Below are 26972 nucleotides of genomic sequence, written 5' to 3'. Positions count from 1 at the left end.
CCTGGGATTGTCTTGTGTATTTGGAGATTGTTATAATAGTCGCTTGTCTCTTGTAGGGTTAGGAAGTTGGGCAAAGGTTAGTGACACCAAAGTGTGTGCTTCCCAAAAAGAATACATGCCTTTCTAAATCTTCCTCTTTGAACCCCAAAACCCATACTTTGCTTGAAATGTATAAAGTCTTGGATATAGCACCCTGCTTGCTGTGCCAAAGGTTAGGGCATATAGTGTCATGATGCCTACCCCCGGGGAACCAGACCAGGTCCAGCAACCCTGGAAGCAGGCATCAAGTTATTTTGAGCAAGCCCAATAACCCCTGCTAGGGGCTGTTTGGGTGCGGTCCTGGCGCCTATGGCGCCAGGCTCATATGGAGAGTCAGTCCTAGCGCCAAAGGCGCCAGGCTCATAGAGTAGAACTTAGCTGATGCAGACCATGCTGCAAGCTTACCTGGTGGAGACCATGCTGCAGAGCTCCAAGCCAAAAGAGGCTTAGAAGGGACTATTTTACCTAGGGACTATTTTTTTACTCGGGTGGGGCTGGGGAGGAATACTTACCTGGGACTACTTTGGGGGCTATTTAAACCACAACCGAAGAGCAGGACACACTTCGCGTTATTCTGCATCCAGCAGCGTAACGCTCACCGTGTCTGCAAGCCTGCATCCAGTCTTCTGTCACGCCCGCCTCGAGTCTGCAGCTCCTAGAAAAAGGGAGGAGCAGAAGGAGCAAAGATTAGAATAAGAGCAAACCTTCGATCCTTACCTGAATTCCAGATCCACCGCGCCTTCGAGCTGGAAGAAAGAAGCATTTTACGCGCGCCACCTCGCCTGCTGCAGCGCCACGCTGAACTCACCGGCCTTCGCAGCATCCTCACGATCCACCGCATCCTTCTGCACGTTCCCGCCGCATTCTGGCACCTAAGGGGAACACAAGAACAGCAAAGGTGAGCCAAGGAAATAAACAGAGGCAATAGTAATTACCCTCATAGACTTACCTGATTACCGCCGGGGGTACTATTCCTCTTCACGGGTCGGCGCAGTCTCCATTGCATCCTCGCCGTACCCCGGCCCCTAAGGGGAACAAAAGGACAACAAGGTGATACAACGGGACAAATAAGGGGAACTCTTCTCACCGCAATAGACTTACCTAATTTTACCGCCAGAGGTATAATTCCCTGAAGTTCATATTTTCTCTCCACACCTGAAAAAGGGAACAAGCAACAGGTTACATTCTGGCCTTATTTTATTGAACTGTGTAGGATAAGCCAAATCCTTACCTGAACTTCGTCAGCTACCACGAGGAACTCTTCGCTGGGGTCAAGCTGCAAACTGCAAGGAATCGGACAAGAGTGAAAGCCAGACATGTGAACTCTTACGAACTACATACATACGGAGTCAATATTGTTCTGGAACTCACCAATTCCTTCGAGCCAGTGAAGCAACTGGTTATTAATGCGCCCCTGCGCTCAATGCAGGATGGAGAGCTCATCTTTTCAAACCATCAGGTGAGACTATAAGAGGGGACATCAAAGGTGATCTGTGGGGAGAACAGCGGGGGTGGGGGGGATTTACACTCAACTCCACGGGTGGTTAATTCCCTTTCTCCATTTGCAGAAGAATATTCCTACAGGCCAAGCAAATGAAGCTAGGTGGGCCAGTCCAGTCCGTCATCTCGGCCCTATGCGTCACTTTGGTGGAGACCACAACTGTCCAGTTCAGATTGACGCCTCTGTGGGAGCCAGGTGAGCGTAACATATAGTCCCTGACTATTTCACCTGACTCCTTTCACTACCTTTTTTACTAGTCTCCGCCAGGCTCTGTGCCCAGGTTCTCAACAGACCCCCTAGCTAACCCGCAGTCTCCACCTGGCCTCTATAGTATTGCTATTACTCTTACTCGTTCTCCTCCTCCTGCTTCTCTCGCTCCTGCTCCCCATCCTCTTCTTCGTGCTAACAATCTCCCTGGTCGCCCTGCTTCTCTTTCCCTCTCACTGCACTGCCATGTCATCTTCTTCCACCCCCACCGCTGCAAGATTCCTTTAATCTTTTCATCTTGTGAGTCACACTGTCATTGGAACCTTAAGGGTTCTAGTTTGGTAGCTTGTTTCTTCACAGGGTTTCTTAATCCTGGTATCACTGGCCCCAAGAACCCACCACTTCCTTGTGGTATGTCCTCCATTTCCTTAACTCCAGAAGAGGTTACTTGTGAAATGTATGGGTTTGGCCACTCCAGCCTCCTCCCCTTCCCTTCCCCCGTGATAGTCAGGCCGAGGAATCGTGGTGGTTTCTCATTCCAGCATTTTGCCTGCATGGCTCAGGGGGAATTGTCTCTGGTCTTTTGGTGGGTGCAGGCAACTCAAAGCGGCAGTCCACGTCTATGCTCCTGTTAATGGGCGCATGACTCTAGGTTCATTCCAGACTACCAAACCTTTTCTCTTGAGATCCAGTCTGGGATCTGTGCTGAGCTTTGTTCCCCTCATGTGTAGGAATCCAGTACTCTTGTTCTAAATATGGACCCACAGACCCAGTTTAGCTCATACAGCGAGTGTTGTTTTATCTTGCCCACCGACTGTGGATTTGTGTGTGTGGGTGTGTCTATCTCTGGGGTTGTTTCTGAACAGCCCTGAGGACTCTGCTATTATTGATATAATGCGTGTGTTTTCTGGCGTGTCCTGGCCAGCAGTTGTCAGAGTGGCATAGCTCTGGGTGATCGCTATTTGGTGCCTCCACGGTTCGCATCACAGTGGTAGTGGCTCTCCCTGGCCCCTAGAGTTCCGCAGTCTTCACTTTCTGGCACGGCCTAAGTGACATCATCTGATATAGAAGAGGATAGAAGATCTTAGAATTATTCCATTTGAGATAGAATTAATATTAGACATTAGAGGGGCTAAAAGAATGGTTTAGAGAACAACACTGTGGAAAGAATTAATCAAAGCTGTTTCATCAAAGTAATTATTGTTTCTGGACTCGTCCCATTGGGTGATCCCGTACATAGAAGCTAACTTAAGCATTCTTGATTTTATTTGAAATGCACATAAATGCTAAAAATGTTTGTGACTCAGGTCTTCTGTTAGTTAACACTGATATTATGGCTGAAGAAAATTTACAAAATGCCTCTTGTTGATGACTACTTTTAAGATTTTAAGAAAGTGATATGCTTGGAAAGGCTTGTGTATAATGGTATATTTAACAATTGGACTAATTACGAGTACGGCGGTAACCCGCCGGTGCTACTGGCGGGTTACCGTCGTAAATGTAACACCGGATCCGCCACCTAACTTCCTGGTGCCAGCGGGACATTGGACTCCACAGGAATGGGGACTCGGATGCACTGGCACTGTTACTAACAGTGCCGGTGCTTTTGTGAAAATTCTGCTTGCAGGGGCCGTTGCGCCCACCAGGTCTGACCCTGCTGGGCGCCACGGCACCTGCAGTCAGACTCATAGTGTGGCGGTCCGGAAACAAGGGTGCCGGTGAGCTCCAATACCTACATTTCCCCGAATACCATTTCCCCGAATGGGAAATCTTCAAAGTTTTCTGTCTTCAAATTTGGTAGGGTAAGTGGTTAAATTAAAAAAGATGGTTGGGATAAGGGTATAGGATAAGGTAGGGGTAAATGGGGAGTTATGGGGGTTTACCCCGCATAATAATAAAAATTCTAAGAAAATAAATTCAAGATTTCTCCATTAGGAGAAATGGATCGCATACACCCGGTGAGCTTACCGGCACCCTTGTTTCCGGACCGCCACACTCTTAATGAGGCCCAATGTATGGCATGCATTAATAGACATGCATGGTAAATTCAGCTTGAGTAATGCCATTTGTACTTATTTTGTTTCATCCTGCTAGCTTCCCTCCTGCCTTAGGGCTTTCTCCTTCTGATCTTTATGATTCTTAATCCCTGTTCTATTTGTATGTATTAAATTGCTAAGGGAACAGAAATCTTAGTTTGAATGCTTAAAAACATAGTATTGGGTATTGGGCTATTTGTTATCAAGTGTCCCAGTAGAATAGTTAATCATTATGTGGCCCTCCAGATGTATTGGACTTTAGCTCCCATCAGCTGTAGCCAGTATACTTGATGTTCAAGGATCATGGGAGTTGTAGTCTAAAACATCTGGAGGGCCAACTCATGTCAGAACCTACTTGTAGTATTACTAACAGTTATCACATGAAAGGATATTCCATATCCAGCCTATCTTCCAATGATATCATATACTCGGAAATAAGAATAAATAGGCATCAAAGAATTGACTCCTAATAAACAAATGGGGCAACATGAGAAACCACCATACACCGCCCACCAATAGGTTGCAGATGACTAGCCAGATGACCTCCTGGCCTTCACGGATATCAAACCTCCAGATACGCAAACCCATAAAGAGGAACACTCAAAATTACCTCATACTAACCATGCAACAGGAACTAGAACATTTGCCGAGCTTAACTGATAAAAAAGCTAAATTAAACGCCACAACTGATAGTATCCACAAGGAAACATGGATGAACCCGAAATCCACAGAACCCTGCAAGGTCTTTAGGAACCTACCTCCTGAGGCATGAACCCCAATATTCAAACTCTCTTCCCACAAATCAATTCTGTCTTTACGCTCCCTCATCCAACTAAGACACGCCCAGACGTGTCTGAGCCACTTTTGTAGTGGTCATACTGCTATCTCTTTTCTACCGCTTTGCAGTACCACACCTCCCAGGAAGGTAGGCTGCATCTCAGTGTGCAAAGAAGCATCCCATCTGGAACCCATATGGAACCAACACAAAAGCTGCATGTCCTTTGCACTTAGATTTCCAACCGGCACAAAGACAGCAGCTACCCCCTAATCGGCACTTACCACCATGTCAGGTTTGCTCAGTCGCCTCTCCCTCTTCTCCCACTAACCCTGCAACCATGCTCTTACAGAACCTAGTGCCAAGAAGTCATCATAATTGGACGAATGCAAGCTATGGTCCCCAGTTCCATTGCGTTGCACAGGATGCATGCTTCACTGTCCTCTGAGGTTTGGCATCTGATATAGGCACTTCATACATGGGTAATGCGTGGCATGGAACAGGTGTTCGAAATGTGGATGCAAATCGCCATCATTTTAGCTGTTGAGGCTAATGCCCAATGCCAGTCTCCATATTTAGTAATATGTCGCCAGGGCTATGCGTGCCTGAAAGCATGAAAGACTGTGAAACTCAATTGTGTGTCTCGTTCTTTGCTCTTCGTGCAGGTGGTGATGCTGAGCTCTGTTGCTGATTTGCTGAAGTATATCGACGAGAAACAATTAACAGCCGAGTTTGGAGGATCCCTGGAGTACTGCCACAGTGACTGGATTATCTTCCGAACTGTACGTCACACTGCATCTTTGCTCCCCTCTGCTTTGCATGTGTGCTGTGTGTGGGATCCTTCCCTTTTGGGGGGATGAGATGGGACAAATGTATGCGAACGCACTGAAACACTTTTCCTGCTTTCCCATAATGGTTTGGTACTCGAAATTGTCACAAGTGTTAGCAGAAAATATACAAAATTAAACCTATAGATGAATGTCTTCAGTAAAATAACACTTTGAGTTGAGTGCTCCTTTCTGAAACTTGTGTGAATTCCGCAAGTTCAATTCCCGGCAGAGCATGCCCAGCCCTCCATACTTCTTGAGCACCGCGCAGCTGGGTAATAGTAACGCTCATTAGGAATTCCCAACATGTCATTCAGTTTGTGGTGTGCACTGCACACAGGATGCATCTTATTGAATATGAAATATTAGATTATCACACTGTTATATGTTGACTCATCTAATTATTTTTTTAAAATTATATTCGATTTCATGTATGCTTTCCTGTAACCGCTTACGTGTTCGATAGGTATGTTTAACCCTTTAAGCGAACACACTGAATGAATGATGAATATCTTCCGGCAGGCCATAGAAAGCTTTGCCCTGACTGTGAAGGAAATTGCTCAGATGCTGCAATCATTTGGCACCGAGCTGGCGGAAGCAGAGCTACCCGAGGACATCTACTCCATAGAGTGCATTTTATCCCTGCGAACGGAAAGATACTGCCAGCTGAAGGTATGTTGGATAGTATTTCTCTTGAACTCTCTAAAGCTTTCCTTTGAGTGTAGAAAATGCATAGGCTCAAGAGGTATGAAATATACAGCACTAAAGATTGTTTGAAAGCATATAATTGATCTTAAGTGGATATGATGTAGTTGGGAGCGACACCCTATTTTAGCTATAGTCTTCTGTGTGGATTATTTGAAACCAAATGTATCATCTGCATATACCTTCTGAAGTGACCCTGTTGATGGCTCTCACTGCTGCTGGATGTCTGCGTAGACGGAGATCCGAGGAACACTTCTTGTCTTCCAGAAGTTAGGACCTTCTGAAGTGACCCTGTTGATAGCTCTCACTGCTGCTCCATGTCTGAGTAGACGGAGATCCGAGTAACACTTCTTGTCTTTCAGAAGTGATGACCTTCTGAAGCAACCCTGTTGACAGCTCTCACTGCTGCTCCATGTCTGAGTAGACGGAGATCCGAGTAACACTTCTTGTCTTCCAGAAGTGATGACCTTCTGAAGTGACCCTGTTGATAGCTCTCACTGCTTCTCCATGTCTGAGTAGACGGAGATCCGAGTAACACTTCTTGTCTTCCAGAAGTTAGGACCTTCTGAAGTGACCCTGTTGATAGCTCTCACTGCTGCTCCATGTCTGAGTAGACAGAGATCCAAGTAATACTTCTTGTCTTCCGGAAGTGATGACCTTCTGAAGTGACCCTATTGATAGCTCTCACTGCTGCTCCATGTCTGAGTAGACAGAGATCTGAGTAACACTTCTTGTCTTCCAGAAGTGAGGACCTTCTGAAGTGACCATGTTGATAGGTCTCACTGCTGCTTCAGTCTGAGTAGATGGATATCCGAGGAACACTTCTTGTCTTCCAGAAGTGAGGACCTTCTGAAGTGACCCTGTGTTCACTCTCACTGCTGCTCCATGTCTGAGTACACGGAGATCCGAGGAACACTTCTTGTCTTCCAGAAGTGAGAACATTCTGAGGAGATGCTTAGCCTAAGGAAAAGGTTGCCTTTCTTGCTACAACTTCCCCTCTCTTTGTGCAAGAAATGGACAAAATGTACTTTGCCCCCCTCTTCCATGAGGGGGAGGGAGGGGTGCAGTAGTTAAGTGATGTGTGTAGGAATGAGGAGCGTGCCCTCGTCATGTCAAGTTCGAGCAGTGTCCAGGCTCCTCAACGACCTGACTAAAACTCCCACATTCTGTAAATAAGTCACCTGTGAGAAAGGCGGTGGGCATAGCACCAATATAGTTTCCTGGCAATTTCCCTAAAAGCAAAGAGCATTTTGGGAACATTTGAAGGACTATAGAATTGTATATTTGAAATATGTCTATGAAGGAGATTCAAGCATGAAACCCTTCTGAGCAAGTGATGCAAACTGGGCTCTCTGTGTATTTTATTTGTCCCAGCACTGACCCCAACATCAAACGGTCTTCAAATCATATATGCTCATTTGGAAGTGAGGTTTGGACTGCTCTGCTTGAATAGAGGGCGTCTTCTCACACGACATCGGAGTGTTTGGATTTTGGGCCTCGATTGAACGGTCCTCCGGCAAGACCCATTTTGCTGGAGCACAGCTTCATTTTATTCTGTCCAATATTGTATGCCTCCGATCCTCATCGCAAGAAAGCTTCACCTTATAGACCTAGGTGATGGTGGATTTGTGAAGGCAAGGAGAATAAACCCAATCTCCCCTGCGCTAACTTCCCTTAAGGTAACCATAGTCAGTATGGCAAACCAAGCCACCCCATTTTATTTGACTTTCTCAGAGAGATGCAGCTTGCTTCCTTATGGCACAGCAGGCAAGGAACCATGTCTGGGCATACCCTCACTCACTTAGGGAAACAAACTAAAACAAAAAAGTGTTGGATGGAAGGTATGAAAATATTCATGCCCACTAATAACCGATTGCAGTGTTCAATGATTTTAACCCATCTACAGAAGGGGACCTTATGCAAAACAGTCTTAGTAATTCCACCAATGGGAGAATTATTCAGCAAAATGCTTGGTTCTTTGGCTGGAGGTGGAAAACAAACTGTGTTAACCTCGACCGAATTTACCAGAACCGTACCTGCAATCTCATTACTCAAGTTTTCTCATCGATAAATGAAAGTGTTAAAGCCTTGCTTGGTGCATATCCTTATTACATCATCATAACTGTTATATCCTACATTACGACAGTAATTTCCTTCCTCACTCCAGTGATCCCATCCTAACATACACAAATCTCACACACTGTAATGAAGCAGAATAACTGCCTTCCTCCTCCCCCCCCACCACCCCGTCCGCGCCGGTTCACTTAGACTTATACAACTACAAGGCGTTGTGCTCCTTTTCAAGGCACATACCTGAATCTGTGGTCTCTCCCTCGCACTTTCCGATTCAGTTTGTTCATTACTGGAACTGGGACTTTGATTGTCTTACACGAATAACACATATATCACCATGAAAAAAATATAAGAAAAGTCAAAAATACCTCCCTTTCCGTGTTGGAATGTATCATTAACCAAACCTTTACACAAATGCTGTGTCTGGTAAATCCTTGTTTTACACAAGCAAACCCCCATCTGTTAACTCATTTAGAGACAAAGGAGCCAGCATCTGCGTAAATAGTGTATCCAAAAATGTTTACGTAGAATCAGGAATGTTACTCTTATCCAATTTTCTTGGATATGGTTAGATCCGTCCAGTAGCATGCATGCCCCATGAGGCTGATGTAATTAAATTGGCTTGCCAAACCTGACTTTGTGTTTCTTGTTCTAATATCTGATGTATGTTCAACTATATGTAGTACTGCAAGTCGCACAAGTCGCATGGACATTTACTGGGAGCAGTTCAACCCAAATTGCAGAGGTTGCTTGTAGTCATTGTCCACATTCTCATTGCACACGATGTTGCATTTGCAAATATGTGTTGTTGCCTGATAATTTAGCTATGTTGTAGACACAGACCTTACGGCAACCATAACAGTGATGGGTGGAAGGATTTGAATAAACTGAACTCCTAGCAATGCTCGGGGCAACCTTCCACACCACTGTTTTTTAGCCTGTCTTCGCCATTTGATAGGGGGCCCAGCCATATGCAATCAGTCAGGTACTGCCACCAATGGGAGCAGCGCATCCAGAAATGCTAGGCCGGGTCTCCTTGCACAGAAACGCAAGCAACCACAGACCTGTTTGTTTCGGCCTTGTTGGACCTCCTCATTGAGGTGCAGCTTGGTCCCCTATGGCGCAGATACAGACCTTAGCAGCATTGATGCTAGCCTGCTTTGCAGGAATGGAAATGTGTTGGTGTGCTGCACGTAGGCCCCATGACGTGTCCTAGTGAAGAATGCAGACTGTAACATGCAATGAAACATGGCGCACAAGAATGTACCACAGCTAACCCTTCCATTAAGGGCAGGATTGCATGCTAATGTTGATTTGGCTTTCAGTTTTATCCTGCATGAGTTGTGCGACGGGGAAGATGGTGGTTCTATCCAGGCAAAAGAGGACAATGATCTGTTGCTCATTAGATGAGCACAGAGAAGGCCGATGTCTCATCTTCTTGTCTTCTCCCTTACCTCTTTATCACTTTCCATATGAAGTGACGTGGCCTGACTCCAAGGGCTAAAAACTTCTGTTCCAGTAAATCAAGGTCCATGATTTTAATGGCCCTCGTTGTGCTGTTTCAGTGCTGTTAGGTTGGTTTCATTTGAAATGAACATCTTTTTATTATCCTCCCAAGAATATCACACAAAGTTATCAAAAGCGGTTCATGCAATAAAACATATGTCCACCTATTAACCAATCCTGCCATACTTCCACTCAAATAGGAAAGACTAGCAGAATAACTTTGCCAACTCCTCAAACTCAAGGGAAAGGTGAATGGGGTGGAAAGGTGAATCTAGGCACTCCTTAATAGGTGAACACCACACAAAAATGCATGCATTTGAAGTTAAGAGGTATTGTTTACATATAACGTGTTTGTAAAGGTTTGTGTATGAATCATATACGAATAAATGAAAAAACTAAATAGGTGAACGCCTCAAAGATCAACCCAACTCAATGTTGCTTTCATCCCAACTGCTGGCAAAAAGTCACTTGAGGACACCATCACACATGTGAAAAGCAGCTTATCACAGCATGATAGTTGGATATGTTACTCAAGCACTCACCCAAAAACACATGGCCCCACTGGACATCTTACCCTGCAAAATCGCAGCTTTTTGTCCTTCTGTCCTTCTCTGGTCTTTTTGTGCATTCTGCTGCTAAAGGTTCCATTCCATTCCGATGCCTCCTAATGCATCTGTGTATATCCATCCTCCTCAGGATCATCAATGTCCTCCCCGAGCGTTCTTCCCGCGCAGGATCCTCTCCACCGGTCATTCGCAGTAACAACAACTGCCATTATTCAGTCCATATCACCGCATGTAGGTGAGCTGGGCAAGCTCCTCCTTTGGGGTGGGAGGAGGGGTATCTTCAATATCCGTGCTCGTGCTTTGAGTGACAACCCCATTATGGGTCAAATTAATCTCCATAGTTTACGTACCAGAGACATTTCACAAGATCTCAGCCTCACTCCTGAGTTGGGGTACACAACATTACCTGCTAAATTTCCACTGTATATGATATGATAGGTTATTTATAACATGCTAATACCCAGAGGTTTCTAAGGGCGGACCCAGGGATTTAACCTGAGTTGCTCCATGTCGTCTTGCTTCCAAGGCAAGCACATTGCCGCTGAACTATCCTCCCTATACATTTTCATAGGGACATCAGCACATGACAATCTCCACCACGAGAAACTCTGGACTATGTATCAGAGGGGGAAAGCCACTTGCAGGCTAAACCCTGATAGCTTTGTGCTTTCATCTGCCCTTCACTGAATATGGGAGCTGCATGTATGTATCGGGTGTTCTCTCGTTCTAGCATCCAGCCATGCTACAGCGCACCTCTTATTGCTCTAAAATGCCATAGATCCTGTCATCCATAGCTCACTGTATATTCAGTCTGTGCTCTGGCTCATGTCAGCCTTACTCCACGTCCAGCTTGCCACCTCTAGTCAATGGAGCCTCTGATGTGGAGGGAGCGGTCGCCATCTTGGATCAGCAAAACAGCCCCAGGGAAGACTTTGCATTTCATTCTCACATTGAGGTAAGCCTGTGCTCACCAGAGGTTTCCCTCCAAGGATAACACTGTGCACATGATCACACCACAGCCGTACACCTCCCTCTCCCAGCTGGTGGCAACAGCACTAGAACATTGAGAAAGCACATACATGGCAGCCTGGCCAACTCCACCGGCATCAGTTATATTTTTAAAGGTATTTGTATTGCAAGATCTACCACTGCAAAGCGACAGTGAATAGCAGTTGTTTTACCACTGGTGGACTAGTCGCTGAACTTGAAATACGCACAAACTTTAAATTTAACATGTAGCATTTGCCTCGTAATTTATGCGTGTCAGTATCTGACATGTGTAATCTGATGCTTATAATGCACATTTTTCTCCAAATGCACTAAATGAAATACAGCATACCATAAAAAAAAACAACTCCTAATGAGACAAGCGAGAAAATGAAATCGCAGTTGGGTATTGGCCATGCGCTCAGTACTTGAAAAGGTATATGAGTAGCCACACCCTTGATAGCATTTGTTCTGCCCTTGGCTCAGGTGGGAAAGCCTTGTAGAAATGATTTCCAAAGTGATGGGCGTTTTTGACAAAAAACTTGTAACCCAGGGAGTTATTAACCTGATTTCTAACCCTTGTTTATTGTTCCTGTTCAACATGAAAACATCACATGAAACAAGTACTGAATATTCCTGTTCCAAGCAAAATGGCTGTTGTCTTGAAAGTTTGCTGTCCTCTGTGATGCTTTACATAATGTGGAACTTTGAATAAGAACTAGATTTGTTGAAACATGTGCTCCTCCAACCATGTAGGTACCAAGTTTCCAAAAATTGAACAAGAATGAGAAACAACACTGTTACAATTAAATTTGGTAACTCTTTGAGTTACTAATCGTTTTTAGAATTGGCACCGTCTTTGGAAATCATTTCTATAAGGTTAACAGGCCTTGCAAAATCTACTCGATCACTCGCATATTCAAGTAGTTTTTACGTCGGTTGAGTCACATTTCCATGGTACTCAAACTTGCTGGCGAGTATGGTCTAATTCTGGGATGTTTGAAACTTTTATTTGACATTTACTGCAAACAAGCTCTGTTTGCAATAAATGACAAAAGTTGCATTGTGCATGGTTGGCTCCTCGGTGGCAGCATTGTGCCAAACATGGGCTTATGGTGACATGCACCACTTTACAGAAAAAGTTGATAACTTGTTTTTCACCCTTCGCCATTGGTCGAGGGCATTTCTCATGTCAAATAGGTAAACTAAGTTACTCAAGCTACAGGTCTACTGGATTTTAAAATGAGGTCCTCAGACTTTTCCTGAACACGCTTTGAACCGTCCTAGACATTATGTTAAGATAAGTTTAAAAAAAAAATCCTATTGGAAGGTTAACCTCACTTGTATCCTGCATGCTGTTTTTTTTCGGATGCCTGTAGTTTAGCAGTATTTAGCCGACCAGTTGTTCTAGTCAAGAATTACTTTTGTATCAGTCGTACACTGCTACTGGCTTACGCTGTTTACATTATTCTTGCTGTATCCCATATACACCTCTTGCTGGGTCAAGTCCTTAGTCATTAGGATCTTATAGAGCCCTTGGCTCACTCTTGTTTGTGTATTGTTGGGTTTCTGCTGAAGGGAGCACTCTTTACAGTATCTTCCCTTTGGTAAGTCTCTCATGAATGGTTAGAAATAATTCATGCTTCAAATGCAGAATTATATTCTCACCAACTACTTTGCAGACAGGGGTAATGCATCCAAATACATCTATGCGCCCTTAAACATACCTCAGAAATGTCAAATCACATCTGCAATGTTCTTGAAGCACCTAAATAGCTTCCTGCTATAAATGCCATATCATATTATATATCATATCTCTCCAAAGAATCTTACACAGCCGCTTCAGATCATACAGACCAAGGCAGCAAGGTTAACGCATGTATCCGCTCATGCCCTTTTGACTGTCTTTCCCAGCTCCTCCCTATAAGGCTACAGCCTTGACTGTGCTCGAGGTTGGCACCTTATAAAACTCCAATATATAAATATGTAACGTATGGAGGGCTGGGCAGCGCTGCACCTGGGATACTCTCCCAACCCTCCCATCACGCTCTTGAGTATAACTATAGTACCAGCACACCATGCAGATAAAGGAGACATGGTGTAACCACCAATAAATAGCAGGCAGTAGTTGTAAGACATGTTTTTAAAAATTCAATTGCTTCAAAATGTCCTGTCTCCTACTAATCACAAAGGAACTCGCACCATTGTTAATTGTGCTGTCTGTCCTTGAATAGAGAGGAATCGGATGTCCTGCTACCCCCACCCGCCTCTATCCTTTTGCCGACTTCTAAGAGCTACAGATGGAAAAGATGGCTTTGAAAATAAACACTGTTGAATTCTTTGGCAATCAAATTGCAATTTTTAAAAAAGATTAAATCTAATGGAATGGTCCTTTCTTTTCCTTACCAAATTGCTCAGGAGATATGACGGACCCTATATTTCTGTTGTGAAAAATGTCCCGAAACAATCATTGTTTCTCAGGGATTTATTGTATGTCAAGTGGTAAGTGCCACAGAAAGGTGGTGTGGAGAAAGAATTGGACGAGGTCACCTGTGGTGGTCATATCTCTCAGCCTGTTGAGTCTTCAATGCAGGAGACGTGCTATGTTTTTGTTTTTGGTGGGCGCAAGCCTATTCGAGTCTATGGAGGTTTATGGTGCTTGCCATGGGGGTGACCTGAGTGCAGGGCCAGTAACGACCACAACATGAGGGTGTGCTTAGTGGTGGTGGTGGTGTTTATGAGAGAGGTAAATGGAGATTTTCGGCTGAAACATGCCAGCACACGCTAAGACATCAGGCTCACACGAAGACTAGGACCCAGTCTTATTGATGCAGTGACATAATATGTGCTGTCTTATGTTCATCAGGACGATATCACGACAGTAACGAAAGAAGGAAACACGCTTTTAAGGAACCTTGAAGAGCCCGCCAGCAGCACAGAAGGGCTTGAACTGCGGCGGGAAAAACATGTGGACTGGGAAACTGTGCATCGGTAAGTCTCTGCCAATGCTGTTTCTGTGTAGCAGCTATCTCCCCCAGATTACATTTTTATAGGGTACACTAGAATTGTGCATTCGATTTGAAACTGAATTTTGTACTAGACGACGGGACACTGCAATTCTGAGAAGTAGTCAAATCTGAATGTGTTACCAAATGTTTCTTTATATCTGTATTTGTTTTAAATATAGTGAAATCCATTTGGATGATTGTTTATTCGAATTAACAATTGGAAAAAATACTATTTTTATTTTGTAAAAAATATCGGAAACCTTTTTATTGTGCTCAGTATTTTTAAACACCTGTGTCTTCACCATGACGCATGTGCAATGCTTTTGCTTGAATAAAAATCAGGCATATGTGTCTTTTCCTTCTATTGGAATAGGGTATGTGCCAAACGAAAGGACGTAAACTAAAGCATCCACGGTGGCATAAGGCTATAGATAAAAAGTATATGGTGTGTATGTATAGTACATCATCCTGTCCCAGGAGAAGCAGAGTCATTAGAACATTGTATTATATTTGATCAGGAACAGTTTATAAACATAAAGCAGTATGGTGTGTGGGATCTGTAGAGACCGGAATACAGCTGCTAATATTTGAACATGTATGGGCCATATTACTGAAACTTTGCATCAGTGCAAGTGCAATTAGAACCCTGTTAGAGTATGCCAGCCATTCCACTTCCTGCAATCCTGACCTTTATTATCTGGTAAAAGGCTATGTTCCAGGACAGCTGACGGGAGCTCTAATGCCCGCTGTCCGTACACACCGCCTGCTTGTGCCTTCTCTCCTCGCACCGCAGCCCCACTGACTTTTCCACTTATCTGCGTTCCCAGTAACCCTCCTCTTCTGCAACCCTCCTCTGTCCACCTCATGAGACCTCCATAGAAAGCCAGAATGGATTTACTCTGCAGCCTCCTCGCTTTACCATGGTGGCCATCTTGGAATGGACTACTCTTCCCTTGGATTAATGGTTACCGCACTGGATGTTCCTATTCAGCTAAAGGAGCTTTTTATTTTTTTGCTGAAAAACAATTTTAGCACGAGCCAAAACAAGCCCAGTGCTAATAGTGTTAAGCCATGCTTTCCAGTGTGCGCTTTGGCTGTAAAGGCTCTAAGCCCTCGCCGTGGCTTGAGCTAGCAAGATGTTACCTCCTAAACCTGCCCCAGAAAGCTTGGTTTTAGGCATTATTAGCACTAGGTCAAAAATTGCACTAGTACAAAAAAGTATTTCAGTTCATTTGTGCACCGGGGTAAATATCAAGGACTCGGACTAAAATTGCCCTTGTGCACAAATGCATTGAAAGAATATGTTTGCATAGTAACGACGACAGTAATTTTCCAATATCAACATTTTGTAAACTTGTTTGCTTAGCTGCCTCAGCCATGATTAGAACCCATGCACGATGTAATGACCACGGTCACCCTACTGAATTGTTGAATTTTATTGTTGAAGAAAAGGGAATGTCACGCCCCGGGACATATTCCCGTACCGATGTATCGGTGTGGAACTTCTCTTCCTTGTAGGAACACCACTCTGAGGCGTTTGTACACCGTCGTAGCCCCACGACTGGCAACAGGTGGATTGAGGGCCTCCTGGCCTCCCCACTATCAATGCCTCCTCTCTGCTGAGGGGCGTATGGCCCTGGGCCTCCCCATGTGTAGCTACTGCTGATGCATGCAGGTGGAGGGTCTTCTTGCTTCCCCAGGTTGAGCACTTCACTGAGGAGGCATGAGTACCAGATCGATCCGGCCTCCCTGAATTCAGGTGGGTGTGAACTCCCCAACACATCCCCCATCTGAAACGCTCTTTAGAGCCACATGCTATGAGGCAGCGGGGGAGTTTCACGTCGCCCGGCGGGTAGTTTAAAACAAATAACTCATTACTGAATTCCCTGCCTCCCAGTGATGAAAAGGACATTGTTCAGAAACGTTTTACCATTCAAAAAAATAGACTGTAGGCCACATTTTTCATTTCATGAATGGTGGCACACAAACAGGCTCTTTCACGCCTGGTATAAAAACGGTGGTGGTTTGTGGCCCAAGGATGGGGGCTCCTGTGGCCTCATGTCCATGCCACTGACGCACACAGCGATAGCATCGATAAACCACTGACTCACAATAGTCACGAAACATCTGCAACTGAAAATATTCCCCAATACAAGATGGATAAATGAACATGAATGGAAAACGGAGCAAGAAACACAAAATAAACCACACCCCCATGAACAACAGGAGCCGACTACCAAAATTCACAACACTTCTAAATCACCACCAATCCCCACTAAACAAACTAAAGATCTGCAAAGAAACAAGACCAAAGACGTAATTCATCTCTCGCTACCTCTCCACCTGCAAACCAGCCACACCACAAATCAAACAATCTGCAAAAAAGGGCCAAAAACGACCCAGTAGATACTAGAGGAGACCACACTATACTATTAAACCATCCACCCCAACACACAGAGCACAGCAACAGAGAAAACCTCTTTGGAAAGACATGTGTAAGAACTTGAGCCAAACTAGAATCCCCCCTCACCTACACTCCTTAAATAACCACAGATCGGAAAAAGGTCCACCTGGAATACCAAACACCTATCTACAATGACTCAGAACAGAGAAACCTATTGCACAACCAAATGGAACTCCTCAATGAAGGGACAGATGATATAACCACACACCCAGCAACAAACGGGACCGCCCAAAGGAGTCGAAGGACTGACAACATCGTCCCCATCAAAACACAAGAAATAACACCCAAAAAAGAACTAGCGACATTGCAAACACTACAACTAATACAACCTAACAGAGAAACTGGAAAAGAGGGAGGAATCTCATTAGCACACAAAAATCACACCAGCTCAACCTCCCTACCCCCAAGATACAGACTTCATATCACTTCTAGTCAACCTCAAGCTAAAGGACCAATTCAATGTCCTCTTCCTTCTGATCTTCAGATCGCCCACATACAAACCTAACTTTGCAGTAAAACTTACTGATGCCATAGCTAACCTTTCCACAAATCACAACAACATTGTTCTAGGAGACTTCAACATCTGGTTCGAAAGAGAAAATTAAACCACAAAAAACTCCCTCAGTGCCCTACTGAAAATAGTGAATGGACCCCACTCACAGAGCTGCACACACACTACATTCAATGATCTGCAGGGATGGACTTTGGACTGCCACCCCACCGGTACCAATCATATGGAGCGGCCATCATATTATCCATTTCACCCGCAAAATCCTGAGCTGCATGATGCCCACAAACATTAAAGTCCAGCCGAGGAACAAAAGAAAGTGAAAAAGACTTGACCTTGAAACATTAACAAAACTATTAGAAACTACCAAACCCAACACCTCCCAGCTAAATGAAATGACGCACAGTTGAAGAGAACCTTCACACCTGGATAAGAGATGCGTTAGACCAATTAACACCCTTAAAACTCTTCAAACCCACACCCAAAAAAAGTTGCAGCTCACAGAGGAACTGAGGGATCTCAAAGAACCGAACCGTTAACTAGAAAAGCAAGGGAGGAAGCACTACAACCAATTGGACTAAACAAACTACCAATGACAAATTCACAAATCGGTAGTCCTGAAAGCCAAGAAAGGATACCATAAAGCGAAAATACAATCTGCAAAAAATCCAGAAAAATATATGTTCAGAACCGTCAAGGAAATAAAAACTCTAACTTCATGCAAGAACAACATCTTACTCTCGCAAATCCTATGTGACACCATCATAGCCCATGTAAGAGCAAAAATATAAGCAATCCAACACGCCATCGAGGCATCCCACAGGACCACAAACACTCTCCCAACAACCAGCACAACACTCCATCAATTTGAACCTATAATCGAGGAACACATTGTCAAACTATAAAGATATTAACATAGCTGAATCTCCCAGCAACCCATGTCCACCGTATATATCTACAAAAAGCTACTCACCCTCAAAATACCTGCCGTCTACACCTCTCTACTAATGAGTCTATCCATAAACATGGAACTAATACCAAAACCGTTCCAATCAACGTACATTAAACCCTTCACAAAAGACGATGCAGTAAAAAACAGATGGCCCTGCTTACTACAGACCCATATTAAACCTACCTTACCCAGTGAAAATATTTGAGAACCACGTGTACAAAGAACTACTCAATCATGTAGAAAGCAACCGAATCAGCACTCCTCTCCTAATGGGACGACCTAAAAATAAATACGTATAACACCTTCTCATACTACTGGACACATCAGCAGCCTTTGTTACGATCAAACACACAACTCTAATCTAGAGACTGGCAGAATCGGTTAGTCAAAGCGTTGCGCTACAATGGCTGAATTCTTTCCTTACCAACTGAACTGAAAGAACCCACCTACCACCATTTACATCAAAACCATCACCTGCAGCATACCAGAAAGATCAATCGTCTCCCCACTGCTATTCAACATTTATATGACTCCCTGATGATGCTCATCCAAACCCACAGACTGAAAGCCTACAACTACGCAGACGCCAACCAACTCCTCTTCAGGATAACTACCCACCAAAACCCTGACAACGCCCTCAATAAATGCCTCACCAATATAAACACCTGGATTGCAAACAACCTCAAACTAAACCCAACAAAAACAGAAATAATGAACTCCCCATGAGAAGACAATCTAACACAGACATCCCTAACCTGGCTCCCGAGCAGGGGAACTCAACAGTGATAGTAAAATCTGCACTTCCTCATGGACATTGGGTCTCCCTTTGGAACTGCAAGTCTACTTAATTGCCACAACAGAAATCTCCCTTCTACGGTTAATAAGAGGGATTCTCTCTTACCTCAGTTTCCCACACGGAACCCTTGTGATAATTTCATTGATATTATCAAGAATAGACTACGCAAATAGACTCTACCTAGGAATGCCTAAACACCTCACCAAAAAATAACTAGGCATCCAAAATACTGCAGCAAGACTACGTCTGAGACTAAATAGAAGAGACCACATCACAAGGGCCTTGAGAATTCAACACTGGCTACCAGTAAAGAATCGCTTCAACTTCACAGCCCTCTGCATTTTACTGCCATATTACTCCAAGCAAAATTCACCCAATACCAACCGAGAACAGATTGAAGATCTAGCACCAACTTCCAAGTAGAAACCAGCCACTACGAGAAAAGAAAGTTCAGATGAAACGCCTTCTCCTATGTGATAGCCAAACTATGGAACTCGATTTCAAAAGACATAAAAACTACAGAAGACCACCTAACTTTCAAGCAATGACTAAAAAACACGGCTATTCAACTGGCTGAGATAAACATAGAGCAACTATTCAACATCCACCCCCACGAGCAGACCATCCCAACCTCATACAAACACGATTCCACAAACTGTAAACCTGGAACAAAGAAAATGCAGAATAAATACCTGCAGGAAGAAACAATAACATAGCTACACAATACCCAGAGACCACCTAATACTCACTAACCATTCCACACTTCTCACATATTACACACGCCCAGAGGGCTGGTGAAAATCCACCAAAACATGCAAACCGCAGATCACTCTCTAACCAAGGTGCAAAACTAATAATTTCAGACACCAAACAACTCAAACACTGGACGCCACCCTTCCATACACAAAATGCACCAGAGCAACAAAACATAGCACACCCAGAAAGCTCACATGCACAGAAGCCAGTTGCTCATGGTTCTGAATGCATCAGTAGATGAGCACAATATCTACCCTATCCCGCTTCACCCCACCTACCAACCAAACCCACTTTACCTTACAGAACCATGTGTGGGCCTGGAGACCATGGAAATGGCAGTGATGTGCGGTATAAATCAACTTAACATAAAATAACATTAACAGCACACTATTGATGTCCACAAACTCTTATGACAATTGACATGTTTGAGGAAGCTGTTTTTGTCGCTGCCCACGAGGACAGTGATGAGGCAAGCGGTCCATGCTTCTCTTTTATGCCGGTGGAGAGGGGTTCACCAGATATTTAAGATGCTTTAACCCTGGGAGGACTCCTACACTGCCACAAAGGATGCACTGCAGACCTATTTTTGACCCTTAGTCAGCAAAGACTAAGTGGTTTTGCCTCTTACAAGATGGCCAGGGCCTGATCTACTCACTCAATGCAAATCATGGCCGAATCTGCCAACTGACGATGCCTTGTGAGCTTGAAGATGAAAATGACAAGGTACAGGCACAAGTCATCTAAAATTGTGCATCACAACTGCACCAACAGTTCCTGAAAGACCCAGATATCCCACTACAAAGGATTCTGGTACTAGGGAGAGCACTTGAGATGTCCACGCCAATAGCAACACAGATGGAAGAGGCTTTCAAGTTGGTTCAAATGGCTGCGACCCATGCTATTGCTGTCAACCCCCTCTGTAGCCTAGCAACAGAAATAACCCAAAATCAAGGCCTCAAAAAAACAATCAGATCAGCCCAGGCTGTGCAATGCATGTTGGGGACCTGCTTCTACACCTGCAGCCATTCCCATTGTTCGGCCAAGAATGCAGGAGATGCGGCCAGCCCAGTCACTTCTCTAAAGTCTGCCATGCACTGTGGCCAATCGCCCACGTCACTCAATTTACACCTCTGTCACGGCCCGTCAGGAGGATGACATTGAAGATCTATTCTTTATTTCTGCTGTACATCAAGATGTGTTAGGGCGAATTCTCATTCTTTGGCTAATTTCCCTTACCTAGTGAGTCACTCAGCAGCTTTGCTGGATTTCTGGATTTTATTTTTTCCACTTGGTAAGAGTGTGAGCTTTTCCCCCACTCTTACCTGTGTTTTGCCATGTGTATTTAATCTGTTTTTGTGATTGTGGACTCTGGAGCACACCACTTCAGTAGCCCCACTCTTTTGTGTGTTACACAGCACTTTCAGTGCAGTGACACAGGGTTGTCTTTTAGACTTCTCACAACTCCATTTCTGGGGCTGACTACTGTCCCCCAGAAAAGGGTAAAGTTGCCATTAACTTTACCTAATCATTTAACCACAGATCCAGTACACCCCATCTTACATGGAGTATTGGAAAGGGTTAATCCTTTTTTCTACCGTGATTATTCTATATAAATGTGGTATTGTTTTAGGCTATTATGTTATTCTCGAACAAAAACTCGCTTGGCCAAATACTCTCTTTTGGCTCCGGTCAGGTTTATTCACCATTTCTTTTTGTGAAAGTCCTTCTTGTGTCTTACTTTGTGATGCAAATCAGATTTGCCTTATTTGTTCACCATCTTTTGGTGGGTTTCTGCCAAGAAGCCCTCCTCTGGGCACCTGGGTGTCTAGGTGGGCTGAATGTGAGGGTACACAGGGTATCCTAGGAAACCCAAGTCGCACTTTGCCACGATTGGCTGAGGTGGTTGTCCGGGCCGGACAAGCCCCTTGCTGCGTGATTGACAGCCAGGCTGTGTGAATGGGATATTTTTGCATAAAAGGCAGGACTCTTAGGCTGGAAGTCAGAGTCGCCACTGGAACTACAAGGAACCGAAGAGAAACGGAGAAGAAGACGGTTGCTGCAACTACACCATCCCGGTGAAGCACTGCTGCAGTCCAGAGCTATCTACCCTTCTACGACCAGAGAAGATCCAGTCCGGAGTCTTCTTCCCTTGAGCTTGGTGGGGTCAACCAGTTCATCTTCCACAGCCAGAGGATCCTCTTTGTGGTCGAAATCGCTGCACACTGCTGTAGTGGTCCGGATAGCCATCTGAAGAGCCTCTCCTGTTTTAAAGGAGCCCACCTTTTATTCACCGTCGCTGCTGCTGGCTTCATCCCTGAGTAGTGCAGGCCCCTCCAGACGTCCTCCTTGTCTTCACGACCGAAGCTCCAGGAACCGTGGGTCTGCAGGAAACTACCAGGATCAACTGCCGTGGCACCAGCTTCTTCATTGAATAAGGTACTGTGTCCAGCTTCGAGGAACTAGGGTGAATCCCTTTTCTCCTGATCCAAGGCTTGCCCTTGTATTCCCTCCTTCTTATAACTTTTGCTTCCTCTGTTGACAATATCCAAGTACTCCTGGCAACGTTGAATCTTGAACTATCTGACTGTGTGATCCTCGACAACAGGAACCCGGTTCCACTTGACACTGGCTCCGGCCTATTGACTTTTGTTTTCCTGTCAGCAAGTGTTCTCTGATTCTGTCTGCCTTTGCAAAAGTATTGCCTATGATTTTTGCCCCCAACTCTCTTTTTTTAACTCAGGTGCTGAGTGTGTTTTTGCCCCGGTAACATTTCTTTCCGCGGATACGCGTATCTTTCGTAAGACCGAACTGTCATTACTGTCAAAAAGTGATAGCATATGTATTCCCGGGAACGACTTTTGTTTCACAACACTGGTCCGTTAAAACATAGGGTACTTACCTTGAGTTGTTCAGTGTCAAGAGAATTGGTTGTGTGTAGTGTATTTTCATGTGGTTTTATTTTAATAGTGTTTTACCAACAGATGGTTTAGAAATAAATGTACTTTTACTTTTCAACCAAAAACCTTGAGTCAGTGTTTGCTTGAGTCACAGTAATTGTGGCCCTTTGTGTAATCTCTACTACTGCTCATTTGCTCTTGAGATAAGTCTGGCTGCTCCGCTACTGCTACCACTTTTAACAGCGTAGTACGGGCTTGTGACAAAGGTGAACTTGTATTACCACTTGTGGTCTCAATTGTGTGCAGTGGTCCCTAAGGGCACTGCACAGGATTCTGCCTAACAAGATGAAAAAGGACACTGCAGATAACTTTGATTCCTGGTAACAATACTATCAAAACAGGTACCTCTACTCATAGACACCTGGGGGTCCATGAAGGTGATGCCGACGTCCCAATTTCAACAACTACATCCTCCTCCAAAGCTGGCGACAATGTGCATTTGAATATTTACAAACGCCACCTCTTCTATTGGATGGCGCCTTTCACACACAGACCACCCATGACTGCTCTTTAATACCTGTGACATTTTATGTGACACCAACGTTAAGACACATCTTGCTCAGCTGGAGCATGGCTCAATATTTCGGTGTCGTACACTTCGTCTACCAACTGTATCAGGGTGACATTGGCAAGTTACTTGAACACTTCAAAGACCTGTTTCAGGGCATGGGATGCCTTGAAGCGAAGGAAGTACGACTTCATATTGACCTGTCACTTTAGCCAATAGCCCTATGCCACAGGAAAATCCTGTGTAACTTGGGGAAGAAAGTAGAAGATGAATTCTGCAAACTGGAATTGGCTGTTAGGAAAGATTTCCATGTATGTGTAATTTTCTCTCCAGTTGTGTACCCCCCAACTTTTTGCTGTTGTCTGACAAGCCTAGCCTGACTTTTGCCAGTGGAGCACAGCCTTCTGCTGCACTCTGCTGGGTTTTCACTCACTTTGTTATGGGGAAACTGACATGCCCTTAAAGACAGTCAGTGCTGGGAGACTTTGTTTCCCTTAGTCCTTTCCTATGTTGAAACCTTTCTGCAACATGTTACCAGTGCACAATGTACCTTACAGTACAGTGCGCAGCGGTCTTCCTTTAGTTTCCAAAGGCCCTAGACTCCCTAAAAGGATTTTTTGGTACAAGTGCAGGTGTGCCTTGGACAGGGCTGGTGGCAGCTTTTACTTTCTCATATTTCTAACCCTTTCTTGCCATGCATACTGTATTTACCGCGGTTGGTACAGAAAGGTGGACTGGCTCCAAAATGGCCATGCCACGATGTTCTTTCTCCTGTCCTTTGGCCATCTTGTCCCTTTGCGTTCCCCAAGTCAGTCCTTATTTGGTCATGCATTCTCCCGCAAAAAGCCAAGGTTTTGAGGCTTTCTGCATGCCTTGTGTCTGTGCCTCCAGGATGTGGGCTGGACTGTCTAGTTCCAATACACATCCTGGGTGCCAAAGATTCTGGTGTTCTGGGAATGATAGGGATCATCGTGGTCTGTGATTGGTCCACGTCTGGCATTGTTGTATGTGAGCAGGTCTCTCATTGGGTCCTCTTTGTTTTGGCGCAAAAGAGATTCTGGATAAGAGAAGGGCCCAGACACCCATACCAGGTCGATCTCTTGAGTTCTCACTGAACCTAGGATAGGATCCAAGAATCCTGAAACTAAGAAGCCGAGTCAAGGAACCACTGGTGACCCACTGGAAGGTTTGGCACCCTGAGCCCGCTGTTGTCCCACATGACCCCTCTGCATCTGATCCAACTAAAAGGTCTGCAAAGGCGCTATGCCCCATTTGAATGGTGGGAACAACTATTCACGGCACCTCCAACTTAACCTGCAAGTGAGCCTTTTCGGAAGTGTTCCAGGCCCAAACGGTGAACTGACCAGCTTGCGCTGCACCTTTGCCCTGGAACTGCCGCTATCTTGAGTTAACTCTTGAGACTCTGGAGATCATAAGTACTGGGTTGAAGGCAGTCTCCCACCGAGTTTCATACACCTAGGTGCCCTAGGTCTGGAATTAGAAGAGTACGCCTGAACCCGAGTACACGCGGTCACCGTGTCGGCCAGCCGTGGTCACGCACTTCATGGGTGCACTGCTGCTGTGCCCCTCCATGCTGAGAGAGGTTGCAGTGAAATCAAGTTGATCCCTTCACTAGGAGAAGAGAAATCGCCACTGTCCCACCACATCCCTGGAACTCAGCCACCTAAAGCCACAGAGCTTCTCTTTTGCAGCATTTGAACCAACAGAAGAGGTCTCGACTGGTGAAGTTTGGTCCGGAGTGTGCCTTGGGTCGGTGAGTAGTTGCAACCCTTAATGGTGGCCCCTGAGGCATCCATCAATTTTTACACACGAGTGTTCCCTGAGGGCCCCTCACCTTTATCGAGGTATCCTGTGCTACCGAGCTATTTCCAATTCTTGGAGTCGGTTCTGCCCTCTTGGGGAGACCCTCCTCGAATAGTGGGAACCTATTCTTCACTGCCTCACCTGCCTTCCAGAGCTGCTACAGCCCCTGCAAGAGACCCCGTTTTTGCCCAACCACACAATCCTGTGCATGTGCATCTGAAACTACGTTTGAGCATTAGGCTCCACTCTTCATAGGGACTGGCCTGCCTTTCAGTTAGGGTTGGTAAAGTGAAGGACTACCTAAAGTATATACGCACTGTTTGCTCCTTTCCCTTACAGGTTGTGGACCCTTACTGTGTGCTTTAATAGTGTCTTTGTAGTTTCTTACTGTTGATCTTTGCTTGTTTGATTTAAAAGGCCTTTAATAAATGTATATGTATTTTTGATATACACCTGTCTGGGAGTAAAGTGTAGTCTCCTTCACTGTGTGTTCCCATTGTGGGCTTTCGATTGCCCTCCTGAGATCTAGTCTTGATCGCCTCCAATGCTACCTTAATTGGTCTGGCTTGTCCAGGAGGTTACCCTGTTCCAAAAATCTAGGCTGGCCTTCTGAACCTCTGCCCACCAGGCCAGAGTTCAAAAATCCAACTTGCACTAAGTTCCTTGAAAAAAGTAACACAATTCCATCAGAGAACCTCTCTGTTGGAAATACAACACACTCTCCTAAGTAAAAATTCTAACAAATTCTCTTAATTTCACAATATTTAAATAATCATATTTTATTGAACTTCACAATATTAAACACAAATCTTTACATATGTCCTCATCTTTATCACCTTAGAAGTGAAACACCTCAGAGGGTCAACAGACAATTTCCATCGTTTGAAACAACATGGCCAGACACTGAAGCTGTGAAAATGCCAATTTCTCTATCTCAAAGTGGACTTCTTCTGGTTTGTATTTCACGAACAGCCTTTTGTCCAAGGAAGGTAGAGGACATTAATAAGGCTACGCCCCCAGTGTCCCCATCAGAGGTACACAGCTTTTTGAGGATGAACTTATGTTGCAGCTTTATCTTCAATCTGGCCACCCTCACAGGGCATTGACAAAAAAAATAGAGCCTGGGCTTGAGGGTTACTGGAACAAGAAGCCTTTGGCAGCACTAATTGCTGGTGCTGCAATAGCGTTTTTTGATCCGTCAAGGACCATAAAGCTGATGGGTTTAGTCAGTGCTCGTCTAGGTGGATGTCAAGGGCTAACAAAGGCCCATTGCATATGTGAGTAAGGCATTCACTTCCACAGAAAGGAGGTACTCTCAAATAGAGCGCGGGGGGGGGGGGGGGGAGGGTTCTTGCAGTCCTGTGGGGCTGCAAACATTTTCACCTGTACATTTTCAGTCACTTGATTACTGTATACATGGATCACAAGCCCTGATCCCGATTATGCAAGGGTCTGTTCCACGCCCCTTATTCCATTCAAGAGGTGATTGCTCCAACTCCATAACTACAGGGTAACACTTCTCTGCTTCCCTTTGACAGTTTAACACAGCTTCTCCATTATGGGCTATAGTATGGGCAGGTCGGTGCCCCATTGCCCATTATGGACATGCCACCCCTGGATGTGGAGCGATTCATGGGGATTCCCAATGAGGCATTGCACATTGCTGTAGACAAGGGCCCACCGCTCAAACCGGCACTGATCGCATTCCTCATGGCGTATCACACCCCTCTGCACACCACTGTGGGGGTCGCCCCGGCAGAAGCTTTTCTAGTCAGAGGAGTCTGATCCTTCATTCCAGACCATGAGTCGAGAGGGTTCATGTGACCAGAGCCAGACAAACTTTGCACGTCGCAGGTAACGAGAAGACAACGGAAACAGGACCCTATGGAAGCAGGGGACTAGGTACAAATGCGCATGTGTCACCTTGTGCTGTCCTTATGTGACTTCTCCGTGGGCTGTTGCAAGAAAGAGTGGATT

At 44.9% G+C, this 26972-nt stretch overlaps 1 protein-coding gene across 3 annotated transcripts in view; it reads left to right on the top strand.

The window, feature by feature from the left end:
- Positions 1–26972, top strand: part of MCF2 (MCF.2 cell line derived transforming sequence) — a 1935885-nt gene that overhangs the window by 758520 nt on the left and 1150393 nt on the right. For all 3 annotated transcript variants that reach the window (XM_069612795.1, XM_069612794.1, XM_069612796.1), the window contains 3 exons: positions 5224–5340; positions 5908–6057; positions 14089–14213. In XM_069612795.1, the coding sequence (XP_069468896.1) occupies positions 5224–5340; positions 5908–6057; positions 14089–14213 (392 nt within the window). The remainder of the gene's footprint in view (positions 1–5223; positions 5341–5907; positions 6058–14088; positions 14214–26972) is intronic.

Source organism: Ambystoma mexicanum, chromosome 5p, assembly GCF_040938575.1.
Source record: "Ambystoma mexicanum isolate Mex_15411 chromosome 5p, UKY_AmexF1_1, whole genome shotgun sequence".
Classification (NCBI taxonomy): Eukaryota; Metazoa; Chordata; class Amphibia; order Caudata; family Ambystomatidae; genus Ambystoma; species Ambystoma mexicanum.
The sequence above is the reverse complement of the archived record's forward strand: the minus strand, read 5'-3'. Positions and strand labels throughout refer to the sequence as shown.